The following is a 16,630-nucleotide window of genomic DNA, read 5'->3' as shown; positions in this document are numbered from 1 at the left end:
CCCCCTGCCCTCGCGGTTATTTGTCGTCATTCTTCACCTGTGACCCATCGGGTTTAGTGTTCGGTACAGACAGACATGTCTGTACCTCGGGTGCTCTGAGTTTGTGCTGACCTGGAGTGATCCTGAGCTTTTGGGGCAAACCCAGCTCTCCTGCCGGGGGTGTTAGAGCGTAACGGGTGTGGGGGGCCGCTGGAGGGGATTGCATGTGCACCGTCCCTCGGTGAGACTCCAGGTCTGGTGCCTTTGGTCCTCCAGGGAGGATTCCAAGCCCCCCTATACCTACGCTGCTCCTGCCCAGCTCTGACACATGCACAGAAATTCAGAAACCGTAGGAAAACCTTTACTTCCCTCCCACCCCCCCCTCAGCATTTCCTTCCCCGTGAGACTGGCAGCGCGAAGGCTCAGCTCCACATCCAGGCTTTGAGAGACAGCATATTGCTCGGAAGAGAAAGGCTTAAAGCAGAAACGCTCTCCATCATGTTCCAGTCACAATGTCTTACACCAGACCCACGCACACCACACAGAGCACGGATATAGATACGGGGGGGTGTATGTACAGGACGTGGGCAGCGCGGCGCTGCGGGGGGACCGCTCCCCGGCGCTGGAGCCCCAGCTTGGCAGGGAAGGGCTCCGCATTTAGCAAGGGCTGAAGCTCTTCTCCTGCTGGTGTCACCTCCCAGCACGGCAGCGGCTTCCGTGGGCCCTTCTGCCTCTGCAGCCAGCCCCGCGGGGGAGCCAGGGAACCCCAAAGGGCTCGGTCCGATTCTCTCCTGAATGCTGATTGTGGCACGCACAGCGGGACAGGGGTGCAGAGTGTCTCTATGGCATCAGCGATAACAAAACCCTTTGCTGGCGTGTCTGGTATATATACATATGTACAGTCACCCGTCCCTTCCCTCCCGACCGCGCAGCGTGGGCTGGGACTGCTGGGTGCCCAGGCTTTGCGTCCCTCGTCTCCTCGTGGTCAGACCGAGGCAGGTTCCCCTGGCTGGAGCCGTGTCCTCGTGCTCTTGCTTTCTGCAGTCCTGGAGGGAGCAGGGTGAAATCCAGCAGGAGGTACGAGCTGGGGATCGCAGGCGGGCAGAGGAGGGCAGAGGTGTCTCAGGGCCACAAGCAGCAGCTGGCTTTTCAGACCTAGGGATGGGGGGGGGTCACGGTTGGGGTCTGCTGCGCCCTTTGCTCTGGCCTTGCCGGTGATCTCCCTGTGCGCAGCCCGGGGCAGGGCGTGCGGTCAGGGGGGAGGACGCAGGCTCCCCCTGAGCAGTGTGAAGTCAGCTTGTTCACAGCAAGAGCTGAAACAACCTCGGGAGCAAAGCACAAGCTGTCTCCCAGGCCGTGCGCCCCAGTGCAGGGGCCATCAGCGCTGCGGGGACCCCCAGTGCCCCCCTCCCACAGCCCCAGGGGCTAAGGACCGTCTCTTGCGTTGAACCCTGAATCTTTCTGGCACAAGTCTGGGGAGCAAGTGCTGCCGGTGTTCCCAGCAAAGAAGTCCAAGGCAGCTTTGGTGCTGGTGTCAGGAGCTGTAGCGATGCAGAAGGAAGGCTCCAGGTCTGAAGGCAGCCTCTCCCTGCCTGTCAGAGCAGGCGCTGGCTGGCGAGCACCGAGGAGAGCCGACCATCACGGTGCTGGGAGCCGGGATCTGTCCCAGCAAGCACGCCTTGGCTCTGGCCGATGCTGAGCACAGCCACAGCACCGGGCTTTGCGCCCTGGTCCCCTGGGTGCACTACAGGACACTAGGACACAGGACACACAGAGGCACTACAGGGGACTCCCATCACCTCCAGTTTGGGATAAAGTCTGGAGCTGTAATTAATCTCGCTTGCCTGGGGACGGTCTGCACGTGAAGGGGCAGCAGGGCTGCTCCGGCACTCGCAGGATCAACCTCTCTGCTCTGAAACGAACCGGGAGAGATTTCTCATTACGCCGCTGGCAGCCCTGCCGAGGCTGTTCTGAACAGATCCGATATGAGGTCAAGTTCCCACTAAATTCAAGTGGCTGAGAAGGAAAACTTTGTTACTCGCGGCAGCAGTGGTGCTGCTCTTTATTAGCTGGTGACGGCCCAGCGGCACCTTTTATTTACCTGCTTTTACTGCGAGTGCTGGGCAGCGCCTGTGGCTCCCTCTCCTGCTCTCCCTGCCAAGACGGGCTTGTTTCGCTCTGCCTTTTCTCCTGCTCGAGCCCTGGGGCCCCAGCAGTGGCCGGGAGGTGCCTCAGGGCCCCAGCAGTGGCCAGGAGGTTCCTTGTGCTCTGCCCCACGCAGCCCACCTGGGGTGGCCTTTGGGGAGCCCACGGCAGCTCCCTGTGTCCCGTGCTCCTCGCCCGCTGCCCCGTTATCCCCATCCCATGAGGGCCCCTGGGTGCCAAGGAGGGAACTGGGGAATTTCAGCTCCCAGCCCCCTCGTGCAGGGCAGACCTGAACACAAGCAGCAGCTCGAGCCCCGTTCCCACAGCTCTGAGCTGCCGCTGGGGTGTGTGTGCGCCAGGGCAGAGCTGACCTGGGCACAAAGCATCCTCTCCACGTCCCACCTGGGGGCACGTGTCCTTTCCAAGGCTCCCGAGGACTCTCCTGCGCTAGGAAGCCGTGCTTGCTGTATTTGCAGCACACAGAGGAGATGGGGGGGCTCCTGCTGGCCAGGAGCCCTGCTGTGGGTCGTGGTGCTGGTGGCAGGGGCCGCGCGGGCAGGACCGGGGCGCTGCGGGCAGCGCTGCAGGCGTGTGCTGGGGGCTGCCAGCACCAGGGGCTTTAACCCCCCTCCCTCCCCGCCTCCTGGCCTGCCCCACGCTCCTGCCACCCACCCAACTCCTTCATTGCCCGCCAGACACCGACCACCCCGAGCCCAGCGGACGCGTCGCCGCCGCTCTGGCACTAAAGCCTCATCCTGACAGCGGCTGCGCCCGGCCCGGCGATCCCGATCCCCTATTTTTAGTATGACATGCTGCTCGTTTTAATTCCTGCAGCATCCACAGGCGGCCTGCGTGCTGCCGTCACCGGCTCTCGCTGTGGGTTTCCACACGCCCTAACGGAGCCGTCGCAGGGACGCGAGCGGCTGCCAGCAGCCCAGCACCGGCGCCTGCTCAGCACCGAGCCCACGCAGCACCTCTGCGTGCTCGGCCGCGCGTCCCTCGGGGCAGGAGGTAAAGGGTTAAAAGCAAATAAATGCTTTAAAAGCAAATAAATGCTGACCAGGCGCTGCTTTGTGCCCCGTGGGGCATCCCTCTGCTGCTGCGCCGGGGCTGGTGTCTGTGGGGACGTGGCAGGGAGCAGGCACCGAGCCCAGCATGGAGCTCCCGTGGGGTTTTGGGGGCTGGTGAGGGGCGGTGGGGTGGCCCAGCAGGACGGGGGTGATGCTCTGGGCGGGGGGGGGACTCGCTGCTGGGGCAAAGCCACAGGAAAACTTGGAGCTGGCGGTCCTGGAGCATGGCCTGGGGGTGTGCACCGAGCAGGGTGGCACCCCAAAACAGGCAGCGCCTGGTGGGAATGCTCCTCCTTGCCCCCTGTCCCCCTGCCCTTCTCGTTTGTAGCGCAAGGTGAAGGCTCAGCGCCTGCTAGTGCGGGGGCTCGTGCGGGGACACGTGGGTCCCACGGGCAGGGGAGGGGGTGCGGGACTGGACGGTCCCTTCCACCTAAATCGCTGCGTTCCCAGGTACCTCGGTATCCCAGCACCTTCCCTCCTGCTCGGGCTCTGCAGTGTTTTTGTGCTGACCCCAGGCGTGGGCAGGGGCAGAGCCACTGCTCCAGGACATTCCTGAGCAGCTAAACTCAGCAGGCGCTGGGCGCCGCTGGGGCTGGGCTCTAATTGCTGTTTTGGTGTCTGACCGGAGCGTTTTGGGTCCCAGGTCCCCCTGCCGTGGGGGGACACGTGGTGGGCCGAGGTTGGCTCTGCCCCAGGCATCCAGACCAGACCCGCCGCCCCCTCACGCTCCCACCCGCACCCCAGGGCCCCCCCCCTTACCCACGCCGTGGTGCGGGAGAGGGACGAGGGGCTGGATGCGCGCAGCCCTGCTCCTCCGCGCGGCTTTGTGCTGGAAGCCCCTGGGGAAGCTGCTGGCCCCCCCGTGCAGTTACCTGCGGGACGTGCACCCCGGCAGCGACGTGGGTGGCTCGCAGCGGTCGCAGCCTTGCCGTCAGCCCTGGGGCACGGGGACAGGAGCAGCCGCAGCCGTCCCGCGGGGGGGGGGGGGCAGGCAGGCTGGGGACTCTGCTCCAGGGCTTTCACAGGGGCTCCTTCAGCTCCGTGTCGCTTGCTCTGCCGGTCCCTTTGGTTGGGATGAAGGTCTGAGCCGAGTCCCCCAGCGTCCCCTGACCTGCTGCCGTCGCCTGTCTTCTCCGTCACCCCCTCCTCCTTCGTGATGTGCCTGGGAGGAGCAGGGGCGGTGTCCCCAGCCCCCAGCCGCCGGGTGCTGCTCGCTCGCCGTGGGGACGATCCCGGAGCCACCGCAGCGGCAGGACCAGCCCGAGTCTCACCCAGCCACGGAAGCCAGCAGCAGCAGCAGGACGAAGAGCAGCCTGCACCAGGGCACTCCAACCCCCCCGGTGTTCTGCCGAGGATTTCCTACCGGACCGTGCCGTGGCTGCCCAGCCAGCCTGAGCAGGGCTCGCCAGGGACAGCGGCGGTTTCGGGCCGGTGGCGCAGCCAGAGGCTGATGCGAACGGATCTGGGCGGCAGGAGGGGCAGCAGCTACAGGAGGGAAAAGGGGGAAATCCTCCATCCGAGGAGAAAACCTGCGGGAAGGTGACGTCACGGGAGGGAGGAGGGCAGGGGCTCTCCTGCAGCGGGGGGCACAGGAGAGGGCTGCGTCCCTCGGGGCGGCTGCCTCCGTCCTGCTGTGCCTCCTCCGCGGCACGACCCCTTCTGCAAAGGACGCAGTCAAACAGCAGTAGGGAGGCTTCGGGGGACGTGGTTGAGCGAGTTACAAGCCGGGCAAAGTACAACCCCAAATGTCCTCGTCTCCTCGGGGACTGCAGGAGCGCAACACGCCCAGGGAGCTCCTGCCGGCTCTCAGCGCATCCACGCGGTGGCACAGGCGGTGGCACCTCCTCGGGTCGCCCCCGGTGCACGCAGGGCCCAGCCCGGCCAGGCTCCACGGTGTCTGTCCACGTGCAAGCACCCATTCCGGGGCAGAGCACCCAGAGCTGGCTTCAGCCCCGAGGGTAACGCCAGAGGAGCCAGTGGCGCTGCCCCTGCGATGGCTGCGGCCCACGGTGGCACTTTGGTGTTTAAATGCGCGCTGCCACGTGGGGATTTTCTACAAGTTGTCTTTGTGCTCCTGGCGAGGCAGCTCCTCGGAACCGTATCCTTCCCAGCGCCAACAAGCCAGCCCGCCAGCAGCTCGGGAGCCAGCCCAGCTGAGGACACCCGGCCCTCCGGCGTGCGCGCTGCCATCCCCTGACTCCCTGCGTGCCGCTGCCCCGCTGCAGCTGGGAGCAAGTGGGGAGAGGAGAGCGAGCGGAGGACAACGCCGCCGACCCCTCAGATGCTCGTCTGCAGGTCACCGTTGAGCAGGGTCCTTTGGGTTTCCGTGGTCTCGTTGAGCCTGGACTTGTCCTGCTTGCTGTCGCTCCGGTCCGCGTCGTCCATGCCGCCGACCTTCACCAGGCAGAGGACGTTCTGAAAGCTCTTCTTGAAGTTGTCGGACAAGAAGGCGTAAAGGATGGGGTTGGCGCAGCTGTTGGCATAGCTGAGGACCACGACGAAGTCGAACATGCCCTTGAGGACGGGCGTGGGCACGATCAGGACAGAGACGGAGGAGACGTTGAAGATGTAGAAGGGGAGCCAGCAGAAGATGAAGACAGCAACCACAATGGAGACCATCCTGGTGACTTTCTTCTCGGACTTTTTCCTCTTGGAGGAGCCCACTCTGATGCCTGAGGACTTGACTTTGATAATGATGAACAAGTAGCAAAGGCAGATGATGGTGAGAGGCACCAGGAAGCCCAGGATGAAGGCGTAGATGATGAAGCCCGTGTACCACGCGCCCGACTCCCCCGGCCAGATGATGGTGCAGCTGCTCCTGCCGTGGTTATGCTGCACCCCGGCATAAATCATGATGGGCATGATCACCAGCAGGGAGACACCCCAGACGGCCACGTTGATCATTTTGGCTGTCCTGGGCCGCCTCCACTTGGCAGATTTAATGGGATGGACAACAGCCAGGTACCGGTCGACGCTCATAACCGTCAAGCAGAAGATACTGGTGAACTGGTTGATCCCGTCCACCGTCATGACCACCCTGCAGATGGCTTTGCCAAAGGGCCAGTGCACCAGGGCGACCTGCATGGCCAGGAAGGGCAGCCCGAGCATGAAGAGCTCGTCCGCGATGGCCAGGTTCAGGATGTAGATGTTGGTGATGGTCTTCATCTTGGCGTAGCGGAGGATGACATATATCACCAGCGTGTTGCCGCACAGCCCGACGATGCAGACCACGAAGTAGATGAAGGTGAGGATGGCGTTGCTGGTTAGGTCGAAGTGCTGGCCGGTGGCGTTCTGCGACGCGTTGGTGGGCGCCTCCACCGAGAAGTTGTCGAAGGGGGAAGCTGGGGAGAACCAGAAGGCGGTGGCGTTGGGCAGCTCGAATTCCAGATCCATGGCTCTGCCGGTCACAGGTGGTTCAGAGGAGCCGAGATGTCATCTCCCCTCCCTTTGGGGATTAAGGAGAAGATTCTAGAAATGAGGGAATAAGTGGAAATGAAGGGATTCCTGGGGAGGATGTGCCCATCCCGCTGCCGAGCTCTGGGGGAGAGACGCTCCCCGGAGCAGCTTTCCCCAGCCCGGCTCCCCCACCTCTCCTCCCCCCGGAGCCGTGCGGCACCGAGGGGTCTGCCCGGGGCACACCGCGGCTCCTCCTGACCCCAGCGGCTCCGCACTCCTCGGGACCCCCAAAATGCGGCTGCTGCGCCCCGGGGGTGTGGGGCTGATGCCCAATGCGGGGGGGGGGGAGGGAAAACCTTCCCCTTGGGCAGGAGCCGAGGAGGATCCAGCCCCGCCGCAACCCGGGGAGGGGGAAGCCGAGCCCCGGCAGCCCCTGGGGAGGCTGCGCTCGGGGTGCGGGGATGCCCCAGCCCCGCACCGCGCTCCCTCCGCTCCCAGCCGCGGCACCGCGCATCGCCCGCCGGCTCCCCGCCGCTGGTGCTGAGCCCGACGGGGGTGCTGAGCCTTGGGGCGCTGAGCCGGGGGGCGGCCGCCTTCCCGGTACCGTGCAGGGGGCACCCGGGGGGGGGGGGGGGCTGGCCCCGCTCCGCTCACCTGCTCCCCGCAGCCCTGCCCCGGCCCGGCGGGCACCGGGGAGGCGCCGGCAGCGCCCGCAGCTCCGCACCGCGCCCCGCTGGGCTCCGCTCCGCACCGCTCGGCTCCGCGCAGCCTTTCCCGGCGCGGCTCCGCCGCCGGACCCAGCGCACCGGCTGCGCCCCGCCCCGCGTGGGGCGGCTCCGTGGGGCCGGGGCGGGGACAGCCCTGCCCGGTGCTGCTCGGTGCTGCCCGGTGATGCTCGATAATGCCCGGTGCTCCTCGGTGCTGCCCGGTGCTGCTCGATGATGTCCGGTTATGCTCGGTGCTGCCCGGTGCTGCTCTCCCTGCCCACGCTTCTCGGTGCTGCCCGGTGCTCCTCGGTGCTGCCTGGTGATGCTCGCTGATGCTCGGTGCTGCCCGGTGCTGTTTGGTGCTACCCGGTGCTGCTCTCCCTGCCCACGCTTCTCGGTGCTGCCCGGTGCTGCTCTCCCTGCCCACGCTTCTCGGTGCTGCTCGATGATGCCCGGTGATGCTCGGTGCTGCCCGGTGCTGCCAACCCATGCTGCACCCACCCTGCTGCACCCGCCCTGCCCTACCAGCACCGCGATGCCACCGCAGCTTTCTGGGTGCTGCAGCCCCCTCCTAGAGTACCTCCCAGCCGTGCCGTGCTGGGCTTTGCTCCTCTGATCGCTGCTGGCGTGCTGAAGGGTGCCCAAAGGTTCCCAACGTTTGGGTCTGGTGGCGGTGCAGAGGGCTCGGCGCCTTCTGGCCTCTCCGGGGACACCAGGAGGAAGGGACAGGGCAGGGTGATGGCCACGCTGTCACCTCGCTGGAGCTCGCTGCGCCAAGAGGCGCGCGAAGTCCCCGTGTTTCTCGGGGTGCCAGGAGGGTCTCTGCCCCAGGATTTTACACCTTGCGGCCGAAGGGAAGGGAAGGCAGGTCCTGGGAGAGGTGGGCAGCTGGAGGCAAGGATCGGCCACAGCTCTGGGGGCTCCGCACGGAAGGTGGGACTCGTGCAATACAGGTGGCGACTGCCACAGCCTGTCCCGCTGCAGTTACCCGGTAACGACGGCTGGAGGAGGAAGGCCGACAAGAGAGCTCGGGGTGAGATAACCCCTGCTCTGGTTTGTTTGAGATTTGAAAGCAATTAAATAATAGCGATCCCTTCCCCCCCCCCCCATCTTTCCATCATTTATCAAAGAGAAAATAGAAAGCAGGAAATTAAGAGTGACTTGAAACAAAGAGCCAGGAGCAAGGCTGCTGATTGCAGCACGAAGGGCTGGGAGGTTCTCATTTGCACTTAGCCATCCACTTCCAAAGGTGGATCTGAAGACACGGGGTCTTGGAGCAAGAGCCAGAATCATTATCAGCCTCATAAATCTTTCGGAGGCTGGAAAAAAGCTTCCACTAGAATAAATAATGTGGAAATTCATGTCCCAGTGAAAGCGTGTAAGGAGAGAGGACGTGGAGAGGACGGCGCGGCGGGGGCGATGGGTGGCGGGGTCTCCGTTGGGTGCTGCCCTCTGGGGTTTGGGGTCCCGTTGTGTCACCGAGGGCAGCTCCCTGGGGGTTGCCGGCCCCCCGCTGCCCCCCGATGAGTGCCCGTGCGTGCCCCCAGCCGTGCTCTTCCCCAGGAGAGGTGGAGGCAGAGCAGAGATGTTCCCCGGCACCCGGGAGCAGGGAGTGCAGAGTCCCGGCGTGGCACAGGAGCGGGCTTTGATGCCTCGTGACCTTTTCACAGTTGTTTTCTCCCCGCCGGTTTGCGTGCCCGGGAGGGATGTCCTGTCCGTGCCCTTCCCCGGCAGAGCTGCAGGGTTTCCGTACACCGCGGCCTCCACTGCGCCTGTTTTTCCAGCGCTGCCTCCTTGAATTTCTCCCCCGCACGGGTGATGTTGCCACGTCTGTCCCCGGGGTCCCTCAGCAGATCCTTGCCGGCGGCGGGTCGTGCCGCAGCCCCACCGCCCCGCACGCTCACGCCTGGCCCCGCAGCGTTTCTCCCAGAGCCCCGAGCGCTTCCCCCCCCCCCCCCCCCATTTCTCCCCACCTCCTCCCAGCTCCAGGTCTGGTGTTTGAAAGGCAGGGCGCTCCAGGAGGGTTGTCCCCACTGCCCTCACCTCGTGCCGTCCCGTCGTGGTGCTGAGCATCACCGAGCGTCAGCCTCCTGATGCTCCTGATCCCTCCTGCCCGGCAGGTGGGAGGGATGGGAGGCTGGGGCTGAGCGAGAGGGGAAATTCTGGGGCTGCCCCCGAGCGTGGCTGTCCTGGGGGTCCCTCCGAGCACCATGGCCTCAGCACCCCTGCCCCATGTCTCCGCGGCTCCTCTCTGCTGCCCAGCCCCTCTGCTCTGGTGCTGGAGGCAGGAGCTGGGCAGCTGTGTGAATTAAGCCAGCCAGCCCACTCGGCTAAAACCAGACCCGATCATTAAGAAAAAAAAAAAAAAAGGCAAAACAAAAAACAAACCCCACCAACTAATGAAGTGAAGGGCCAGTCTGCACCGAGGAGCTGCTCGGAGCTGGTATCTGTCTAGCGAGGAGTGCGGCAGCAGCTAACTGAATCAGGAAGCTGTGCTCGGGTCTGCTGAAGGTATTTTTTTATTTTTTTTTTTGAATCTGCCTAGATTTAGCACCGAGTTTTAGCCTCGTGTAGGGTCTGATCTGTACCTCTGGGTGGTCCCCGGTTTGGAGAGACACTGCCTTACCCCAGCAGCTGGTTCGGTGCTGGCAGATAAACTCCTCTTTGTCCTTCAGTTTGGGAAGCCTCCACTCTGCTGAAAAGCCATTTACTGGCAGGGGTGGGTTTGGGAGGGACACACAGCCCCTTCCCGCACCACCCCGAATGCCATGGGAGAGGGCCACGGGGATTACGCGACCGCAAAGCGGCTTTTAAAGCCCCCCCGAGCCTCCTGCCATCCGTTCCCAGCTGTTCCGCGAGGCTCCCATAAAAAAACCCAGCGCTCCCGACCCCTGTCCTGGAAACGAGCGTGGAAAGGCGCCGGGGCTTCGGTTGCCAAAGGAGGGAGAGGGCGAAGCGACCTCTCGCCCCGATCCGCAGGGAGGGCAGCGGGACCCCCCCCCGGGGCACGGGGCAGGGGGGCAGAGGCTGTGCCGGGCCGCTGGGATGGGAGGCAGCCGCGGTGCCAGCAGTTGGCGTGCCCCCGCCCAGAGCCCTCCTGTTTTTCTTGTTAATCGATGGCAAAAAGGCCGGGTCATCCCGCCAAACCCTCTTTGCCCTGGGGGACGGGTCCCCGGGGGGTGAAAACCTTGTCCTTCTCCTCCCCGGGGGTGCCCAGCTGGCACGTCCCGTGCTGTGGTGGGAAGGACCCTGCTCAAGCACCCGAAACCGAGAGCGTTTGTAGGGCGCGTGGTGGTGCCGTGCAGCCTCGCTGCCCTCGCCCCCAGAGCACAGCGTCTGCCCGAGGAGCCCCCGGTGCTCGTTCCCTTTGCAGACCCCGAGCCTGGAGCCCCCGGTGCTCGTTCCCTTTGCAGACCCCGAGCCTGGAGCCCCCGGTGCTCGTTCCCTTTGCAGACCCCGAGCCTGCCCCAGGGGCCGAGGCGCTGCCGGGAGCATCTCCCCTCTGCACGGCCCCGAGCAGCTCTGTCTCCCCGTGCCTGCGTGGCATTGCCCTGTCTGTGCTCGTCTCCAGCCCCGAGCTGCTTCGGTGGCTCTGCTGACGCCTGGCCGCAGGCTGTCTGGCTTCCTTGCACCCACGCCTGCGGTGGGGGAGGCTTTGCTTTCTGCTAATCAGCCAAACAAACAGGCTTGGGCCACCTTCCCCGCGCCCCCGAGGCAGGGCAGAAGCAGGCTTATTCCTGCTGGAAGACGTGATCTGATCAGCTGGGGGCTGCGGCCGTGACGGATGGGGGGAGAGGCTCTGGCTGCACCCCCAGCCCCCAGCGTGCGGCCGCCTCTGCAGCCCCAGCGGGTCGCATCCTGCCCTGGGGAGCAGAGGGGCTGAGCCCCACGGCCGGCTCTCCTCCTCCGCCTCCTCCTCCTCTCCCGCTGCCTCCGGCTCCTGCCAGAGCTCCCCGCAGCCGGCTCCTCGCCTCCCTCCTCTCCCACTGCCATTATTTGCCTCCGTAATTAGTTTATCGATCGCCGCCGAGGGTACCGGGACCGGGCTGCGGCGAAAGAAAGATGCCGCACGGCGCGTTTGCCGTGAATCCTAACGAGGAACCCCTGATGCTAACGAGCCTTTGGCAGCCGGGGGCTGAGACCTCTCCTCTCGCTGGCGTCTCTCCCCGCTGCGGCCGGCTTTTCGGAGGGCCGGGTGCGTTAAATCGGGTCCTGACAATAGGGTCGGCGACGGGGCTGCTCGCAGCAGCTCCCCGGGGGTTGTTCCACCAGCTTGTTCCAGCTGAGCTGCTGGGACCAGCTTGGCCTCCCGCTCCCCAGCGTGCTCCCGCGGCCTCTCTCTGGGTGCTTTATGCCTCTCGAAGCCACCCTAAAGCCGGCGGAGAAGCATAAAGCTGTCGCTTGGCGCCCTGTGACTAAGAGGTGACGTTAGCTCTGGCTGATGCGATGGAGGCGGCGGGTCCCTGTCTGGTCCTGCTTGGCTGGCAGCGCCCGGAGCCCCGCGCCCCCGTCCCCGGGGAGAGGGGCTGGCTCCTCTGGACGTCCTCGTCCCCTTGGCTTGGCGGCCGCGTTGGGGCGGATCCAGGCTGGCCTGACGCTGATGGGTTTGCGCTGTGAAACTGCCAGGCCACGGGGACAGAGGGGACGCGGTGTCCTGGGGTGGGGGGTGGGCACGGAGGGGCCCCGCTCGCCTCGCCCGGCACCGAGCGCGCCGGGGGCTCTGCGGATGTCCCCCAGCCTGCAGCTGCCCTTGGGGGTGCTGCCCCCCCGCCTCCTGCCTGCCACAGCCACCCCAACCCGCCGGGATCACCGCGGGGCTGCTTTATCCCAACGCACCGAAGGGATTCGGGCCCTGCCTCGCTGGCGGCCCCGGCGCTCCCCGGAGCCAGGACCGTGCCCCCGGCAGCACTTCACGCGCCTTACCGGGGGTGTTGCACGGGGTTGGCGCCCCTTCCGCTGCCATAAAGTGGGCTTTAGGCTCTCCAGGTAACGCACGGTGACTGGGGTGACCGACAGGTCTCACCCCCGGTGTCACTGCGGGCAGCAGCCCCACGCCACGCGTGGGCACCGCGGGAGCGGTGCCTGTCCCTGTCCCCATCCCTGTCCCCGGACAGGGCCAGGCTGCAAAGGGCAGGCAGGGCAGGGGGGGCGGCTGCTGTGGGTCACCCTTCGGGAAGGGACCGCGGTGGCGTCTGTGCAGGCAGAAACACCTCCCGAGCCGATTTCGTTGACGTTTCTGCCCATCGCCTGGGGCTGCCCACCCGTCCCCACGCAGGGATATCCCTGCCAGCCGCCCCCCAGGCGGTGGCTCCGGTGCCAGCGGTGTCCCCTGCCAGCTCCCCGCCTGTCCCCTGCCAGCTCCCCGGCTGTCCCCGGCTGTCCCCAGCCCTGCCGGCGCCCCCGCCACGGCTCCCTGGGGACCCCAGGGCCGCGGGCAGGAGCTTCGTTGGCTCCGTCCCCGCGTCCCCCCCAGCTGCCACCTCGCGCCGCATCATCTGGCTCGTTACGGGAGCTAACGAAGGATGCAGGCAATTACTGGGGGGGGGAAATTGATTAAATCCTAAAGCAGGGAGGTTTCGGACGGCCTTGACCTCTCCCAGCTGCAGCAGGGGAGGCGGATCGGAGGCAGATAAAAGCCGAACGCTGATGGAGGAGGAGAGGAGCCGGAGGCGTCCTCGTGGTGTGGTGCGCGCAGGAGGCACCGGGGAGACCCCGCTGGGGGGGGGGGTTCCCCGGTTCCCCTCTGCCCCAGCACCTTCGGCGTGAGCCCCGAACCCTTAACTGGGGGGGGGGGGGATCGTCCCCCTGCGGCCCTGCGGGTGCTGGGGGCAGGATGTGACCCTGGGGGTCCCGCTGGGGTTTGCTCCCGTTCGGGTCCTGCAGGCCGGGGGTGCTGCTCGTTAAGGGGCGGCTCCGTGCAGGTCGTTAATAAGCAGGATGTTAATAAGCTGGTAATTAATAAGCAGGCTATTAATAACCGGGTCATTGATATGCAATATGTTAGTAACCGGGTCGTTAACACGCACACGATGTTAATAAGCAGATCATTAATATGTGTGATGTTAATAAGCGGGTCGTTAATAAGAATAATAATTGGCTGGTCATCAATAAGCAGGCTGTTCATAAGCAGATAATTAACATGCAGGATAACAATAAGCTGTTCATTAATAAACAATTAATATAGATCATGCTAACGCAAGCAGGATGTTAATGAGCGGGTCATTAATAAGCAGGATGGTAATAAGTGGGTCATTAATAAGCAGACTGCTAATAACTGGGTCATTACTATGCAATATGTTAATAAACGGGTCCTCAACATGCAGAATATTAATAAAAGGATCATTAATATGCAGGCTGTTAATAAGCAGACTGTTAATAGTCAGGTCATTAATATGCAGGATGTTAATAAGTGGGTCATTAATAAGCAATATAATAATAAGCTGGTAATTAATAAGCACACTATTAATAACAGGGTCATTGATCTGCAATATGTTAATACCGGGGTCAATAACATACAGAACGTTAATAAGCAGATAATTAATATGCAATATGTTAATAAGCAGACTTTTAATAGGTGGGTCACTAATATTCAGGCTGTTAATAAGCGGGTCATTAATAAGCAGGATGGAAGGACCTCCGTGCTGGGGACACGAGGGGACACCTTTTATTTTTATTTTTATTTTTATTTTTATTTTTATTATTTTTTCCGTGGCCTTAATTTTGGCATCCCCGCCTTTGCCGCGCCCGCCCGCTCCTTTCCGCCCTTTTCCGCCCGCCCGCGCCGCTCCCGCCCCGCCGCCGCCTCCCGAACCGCAGAGCCGCGGAGCGGCCCGCCCCCGCCGCGCTCCCATTGGCTGCGGCCGCCGGGGTGGGCGGGGCGGCGGCGGCGCCACGTGTGGCGGCACCAGGAAGTGGCGGCGGGGCCGGGGCGGCCGGGACCAGGTGCGGGGGGGGCCGGGCCCGGGGGGCTCCGGGCCCGTGAGTGCGGGGAGGTGGCGCTGGGGGGCCGGGTTTGGGGGTCTGGGGGCCCCAGTTTGGGGTCTGAGGGCCTGTTTGGGGGGGGGGTTGGGGGACTCAATTTGGTGTCTGGGGGCTGTTTGGGGGGGGCTGGGGGCCTGTTTGGGGGGGCTGGGGGACCCAGTTCGGGGTCTGGGGCCTGTTTGGGGGGGCTGGGGGACCCAGTTTGGGGGCCGGGGGCTGTTTGGGGGGGGGCCGGGAGACCCAGTTTGGGGTCTGGGGGCTGTTTGGGGGGGCTGGGGGACCCAGTTCGGGGGCCGGGGGCTGTTTGGGGGGGTTGGGGTCCTGTCTGGGGGGGCTGAGGGACCCAGTTTGGGGCCTGGGGGCTGTTTGGGGGGGCCGGGAGGCCCTGGTTTGGGGACCCAATTTGGGGGGCTTGGGGGACACAATTTGGGGGGGCTGTGGGGGGGCTCAGTTTGGGGGGTTGGGGGGGGGCTGAGTTTGGGGAGCTGGGGACCCTGTCTGGGGGGGCTGGGGGTTGTTTGAGGGGGCTGAGGGAGGCCGGTTCGGGGGGCTGGGGCCCCGGTTTGGGGCCTGGGGGGGCACTGACCCAGCTGACAGGGGGGCTGGGCCAAGCACTGAGGGGTCTGCATGGGGCTGGGGGCTCAGAGCCCCCCCCAGGTCCCTTTGGGTGGGCAGGAGGCTGTGTGAGCCCTGGGGGGGGGGGGGTTGTGCTCCCAGCGAGCCCGTCACCAAGCGGTGCCACCCCTCGGCTGTCCCTGCTGTGGGACCCCCCCCCCCGGCTACCAGCAGCCCCCCCGGGCTGCAGATTTTGGGCTGCACGGTCCCAGGTGCCCCCCCCCCAACTCCTGCTCCTCACCGAAAACCCTGGGCTCCGAGCCCGGCATCCTCAGGGGGGGCTGCCCGCGGTCCCTCCTGCGCTGAGCTGGGACTAAATCCCCCCAAATTTAGGGGGGGGGGGGGGGAAATCCCCGAACGCCGCGGGCTCCTGGTGATGCGCCTCCTCTCTCCTAGGCGGCCGGTCCCGCTGCGGTCAGCATGCTCCCGGGGCAGGGCCCGGTGCTGCAGGCGGTGCTGGGAACCCTCCTCACCTGGGGGCTGACGGCGGCCGGCTCGGCGCTCGTCTTCGTCTTCTCCAGCGGGCAGGTGGGCGCCTGCGTCTTTGGGAGCCGGGTGCTGAGCGTGAGGGGCTTTGGTTTTTGGCCTCCGAGAAGCCCCGGGGCAGGGAGAGCAAAGAACCCGGCCTGCTCCCCTCCAGCACGAGGCAGGAGGAAATCCAACTCCCAGCTCAGCCCGCGCCGAGCAGCAGCAGAGAGCTGATCTTTAACTTCTCTCCCGTTCCGAATTTAGAGCCCCCCCCCCCCCGCCCCTCGCTGCTGTGCTCAGGCTCGCCCCGCTGGGTTTCTTATTTATGGCCGCCTTGTGATGATTTATTCAGGAGCTCGCTGCAGAGCCAGGCTCCTCGTGCGGCAGCACGCGGGTTTTCTTCCTGGGGGAGGGAAGGCGGTGTGCTAAGGCGATAGAAGCGATGGGGGCGAGGCGGGCGGGCTGCGTGCCGGGCTCCCGAAACGCCGCTGGAGCAGCCCGGGCTTGGAGGAGGCGAAATCCTCGTGGTGGGAGGGGAAATGCACGGCCGTGGGGTGCAGGTGGCCGGGGGTCTCAGCACCCTCGGGGCGTTTTGGGGCGAGCAGGGGCAATGTTGGGGGGTCAGCGTGTTAGGGTGCAGCCGGGACGCCCCGCAGGTGACGCCGGAGGGGGGCAGCGACGCGGCTGCGGGCGTCGAAGCCCAGCCACGTCCTCGGGGCGATCGCTTGGTGGGTGGCAGGAACGGGGAAACGGCCCTCGGTGGGACCCCAGCGCGGCCCTGGGGGTGCCCCCGCCCGTCGTGCCCGTCACTGAGCGCTGTGCTCTGTTGTTCCTTCTTCTTTCAGAGGCGGATCCTAGACGGGAGCCTGGGCTTTGCTGCGGGGGTGAGTACAGCGCCCCTCCTGCTCAGCGCCCCCGCCTGCCTTCTCCTGCTCCTCCGGGCTCCCTTGGTTTCCCCGCTCGCGGTGGCGTTTCGTGGGTAACGACATGAGGCGTGAGGCGGCGGAGGGGCACGGTGCTGGCCACGTCTTGGTGCCTCTCTGCCGAGGGTGGAGGCGGAGAGAGACAAAGGCGTGAAGGTGCTGAGCTGCCCGAGGTTTGGCTCCGGAGTTAAACTCTTGTCACCTCCTGGATCCTTTGTCCTGGTGCGATTCGGCCGGGCAGGAGAGCCCGGAGAGTCTGTCCTGGAGGGAAACGTGCGCAGCTCGCTTCGTGCTTCTTGATCTCCTGCAAAGTTTGGGTGCCGAAGCTCTTGGGAAGAGGGGAGGA

The 16,630-nt window shown here is 65.0% G+C and overlaps 3 protein-coding genes across 8 annotated transcripts in view; 1 reads left to right on the top strand and 2 right to left on the bottom strand.

Moving 5' to 3' along the window:
- RPL38 (ribosomal protein L38) overlaps positions 1–16,630 on the bottom strand; it is a 226,944-nt gene that overhangs the window by 140,042 nt on the left and 70,272 nt on the right. The window lies entirely within an intron of this gene.
- SSTR2 (somatostatin receptor 2) lies at positions 457–10,390 on the bottom strand. Of its 4 annotated transcripts, XM_048064465.2 has the most exons (3): positions 9,924–10,389; positions 7,245–8,298; positions 457–6,662 (listed from the first exon to the last, which is right to left on the bottom strand). In XM_048064465.2, exon 3 carries the CDS (start codon positions 6,585–6,587, stop codon positions 5,472–5,474), a length of 1,116 nt encoding a protein of 371 aa, XP_047920422.2. In that variant the 5' UTR covers positions 6,588–6,662; positions 7,245–8,298; positions 9,924–10,389; the 3' UTR covers positions 457–5,471. The 4 variants fall into 4 exon arrangements, with proteins under 4 accessions (XP_047920422.2, XP_047920423.2, XP_047920421.2 ...); XM_048064466.2 differs by lacking the exon at positions 7,245–8,298 and having other exon boundaries at positions 9,886–10,390; XM_048064464.2 differs by lacking the exon at positions 7,245–8,298 and having other exon boundaries at positions 9,924–10,390.
- The window catches only part of SLC39A11 (solute carrier family 39 member 11), a 151,862-nt gene continuing 149,371 nt past the window's right edge, over positions 14,140–16,630 (top strand). For 2 of the 3 annotated variants that reach the window (XM_066980128.1, XM_066980127.1), the window contains exons 1-3: positions 14,256–14,275; positions 15,290–15,421; positions 16,207–16,245. In XM_066980128.1, coding sequence (XP_066836229.1) covers positions 15,314–15,421; positions 16,207–16,245 — 147 coding nt within the window. In that variant the 5' untranslated portion in view covers positions 14,256–14,275; positions 15,290–15,313. The other variant, XM_066980129.1, reaches the window with a different exon arrangement.

This window comes from Anser cygnoides, chromosome 19 (genome assembly GCF_040182565.1).
Source record: "Anser cygnoides isolate HZ-2024a breed goose chromosome 19, Taihu_goose_T2T_genome, whole genome shotgun sequence".
In the NCBI taxonomy this organism is placed as follows: Eukaryota; Metazoa; Chordata; class Aves; order Anseriformes; family Anatidae; genus Anser; species Anser cygnoides.
This window is presented reverse-complemented; position numbering and strand designations above follow the sequence as displayed.

Coding starts and splice junctions, on each gene's coding strand:
- SSTR2 (XM_048064466.2), bottom strand. CDS start 6,587: ATGGATCTGGAATTCGAGCTGCCCAACGCCACCGCCTTCTGGTTCTCC.